The sequence below is a fragment of the Mesitornis unicolor genome, unplaced genomic scaffold (assembly GCF_000695765.1).
Source record: "Mesitornis unicolor isolate BGI_N332 unplaced genomic scaffold, ASM69576v1 scaffold24457, whole genome shotgun sequence".
NCBI lineage: Eukaryota > Metazoa > Chordata > Aves > Mesitornithiformes > Mesitornithidae > Mesitornis > Mesitornis unicolor.
Genome location: NW_010198756.1, coordinates 29,611 through 31,454, shown reverse-complemented (window position 1 = coordinate 31,454; position 1,844 = coordinate 29,611). Strand labels below are relative to the sequence as shown.

The 1,844-nt window shown below is 38.9% G+C and overlaps 1 protein-coding gene across 1 annotated transcript in view; it reads right to left on the bottom strand.

Moving 5' to 3' along the window:
• Positions 1-583: 583 nt before the first annotated feature.
• LOC104544399 (p53 apoptosis effector related to PMP-22-like) overlaps positions 584-1,844 on the bottom strand; it is a 15,257-nt gene continuing 13,996 nt past the window's right edge. Inside the window, exons 2-3 of the mRNA XM_010189259.1 lie at positions 1,107-1,250; positions 584-959 (exon numbers count right to left, since the gene is read on the bottom strand). Coding sequence (XP_010187561.1) covers positions 745-959; positions 1,107-1,250 — 359 coding nt within the window. The 3' untranslated portion in view covers positions 584-744. The remainder of the gene's footprint in view (positions 960-1,106; positions 1,251-1,844) is intronic.

Genomic DNA, 1,844 nt, shown 5'->3' with positions numbered 1-1,844 from the left:
AGGAAGAAAGCCACACCAGGAGCCACTTCAAACCAGATCTGTAGGTTGCAGAGGTGGCTTGAAATCACCTCTGCCTCTGCCCACTCTGTGCTGGCACCAGCAATGGCACGCCAGGATTTTTAAGGGTTTACTGATGGCCTTCACTTACTCTTACAAATATTCAGAAAACAAATACTTACATTCCACATGGATGGGTAAAAGACAAGATGCTGACTTTGGTAGGGGGCTTTCTCTTAAGCGAGTGAATGAAAAATTAAAGCAAACTTGTGAAGTGTTGGATGACTAATTTGCTGCTTTGGCAGTCAGTGGATAAAGGTATTTGGCTTCTTGAAAAAAATGTGCAAAATCTTCAGGTTAAAGTAGAATATATACAAAATGGGATTTTTGTGAGCTGCTTTCCTTCAGGATGATGCTATAAGTTGTTTTGTTTACTGGCACTTTAAAAAGCTTTTCTGAATTTAATTAGAAATATAATATTTGCAATGGAATCCACATACACCCCACTCATGGGAATGAATGAGGAAAACCGAGGTTTTTTAATGTTTAGACTTTATCTAACCAACGCACATCAGATATGAAGGTTCAAAACAGAGCAAATAACTTTATTGTAGAATGCCAGTACCATTTTTCTACATGCATTTGAAAGGTTTCCAGCCTTTTCTACTCACATCTGATGATGATATTTTGGAAAACATAGCTGGTCTGTCAGATATCTTTGGAATACGAATACATTTTTCCTGGTGCTTATGGGGAGGAGTAAAAATACGTGGGCTTCACATTACCCAAGATCTGATCCTCATAGTTAGGAAGGCAGCAGAAGAAGAATCCCAAGCATATTTCCATAATGGCGGTGGTCCAGCCAAAGCCATAGGCCCAGCTGAACATATTGATTCCTGTCATGTCAATTTCAGCCGAATACTTTACTGCATAAATGACCAGGCCCATGATGGAGAACACAGCTGAAGAAACAGGAGAGAACAAAAAATATTTAAGCTAACACCCAGTATGTTGCCTGCCTCCATAATACCTGTAGCTAAACCCACCCATGTTTAGGAGGATTTGAAAGTTGATCTACAAGCTAAACTTTACTTCCCTTACAGCCTTACCAGCAACAAAAAGCAAGCCTCCAATCCCACGTATGAAGTTGAACCGAAGTGTGTCAATGGCAAATGCTATGATGGCCAGAGCAAAGCAGATGACTAGAAGCAAAAAGCCGACCAGGTAGCAGGCAGCAGCAGCTCTTCCCCATGCTGAAATCAGAAGAAAGAAACATTAGAAAGGAATAAAAACAAAAAAAATCTCTTGCAGTTATTTTTCTCTGGTTTATAGTGAAAGGCTAATATTAAACAAATGTGGAAAGCAGGTCAGCTCTCAAGAAGGAAAGCACAGAAGCTTTCTCTCCTCTCGTGGGTGAACACTTTAGTTCTACAAGAAATGATTTACTAAGTGCAGAATGCATAAAAATGCCAGCTTTGACCTCTCATAGAAAATGCAATGGAGCTCATGTGCAAGCTTTCTCTTTAGATTTAACAATTAAGAATGGAGATAAAAATTACTGTAAAGATGTAAAAATGGACATTTTCCTTCAATAACAAATGTCATTGCCTCAGCAGATGCCATAGGACCAGCAGCATTTTGCATGGACAAGAATTCAAATGTCCCTTAAAGTAATCAAATTCTTCCTTTAAAAGAAAGTGTTTGTACAAGCACTAACACTCCAGCATGCAAAATTAAAGGTATGGCAATAATCCATAAACACAAAAATTCTGTGGTTTCTGGCTTTTCAACCCTTGTTGAGCTCTGTGCCCTAAACAGAGCTAAAGATTTGGAATTTGTTTTGTAGG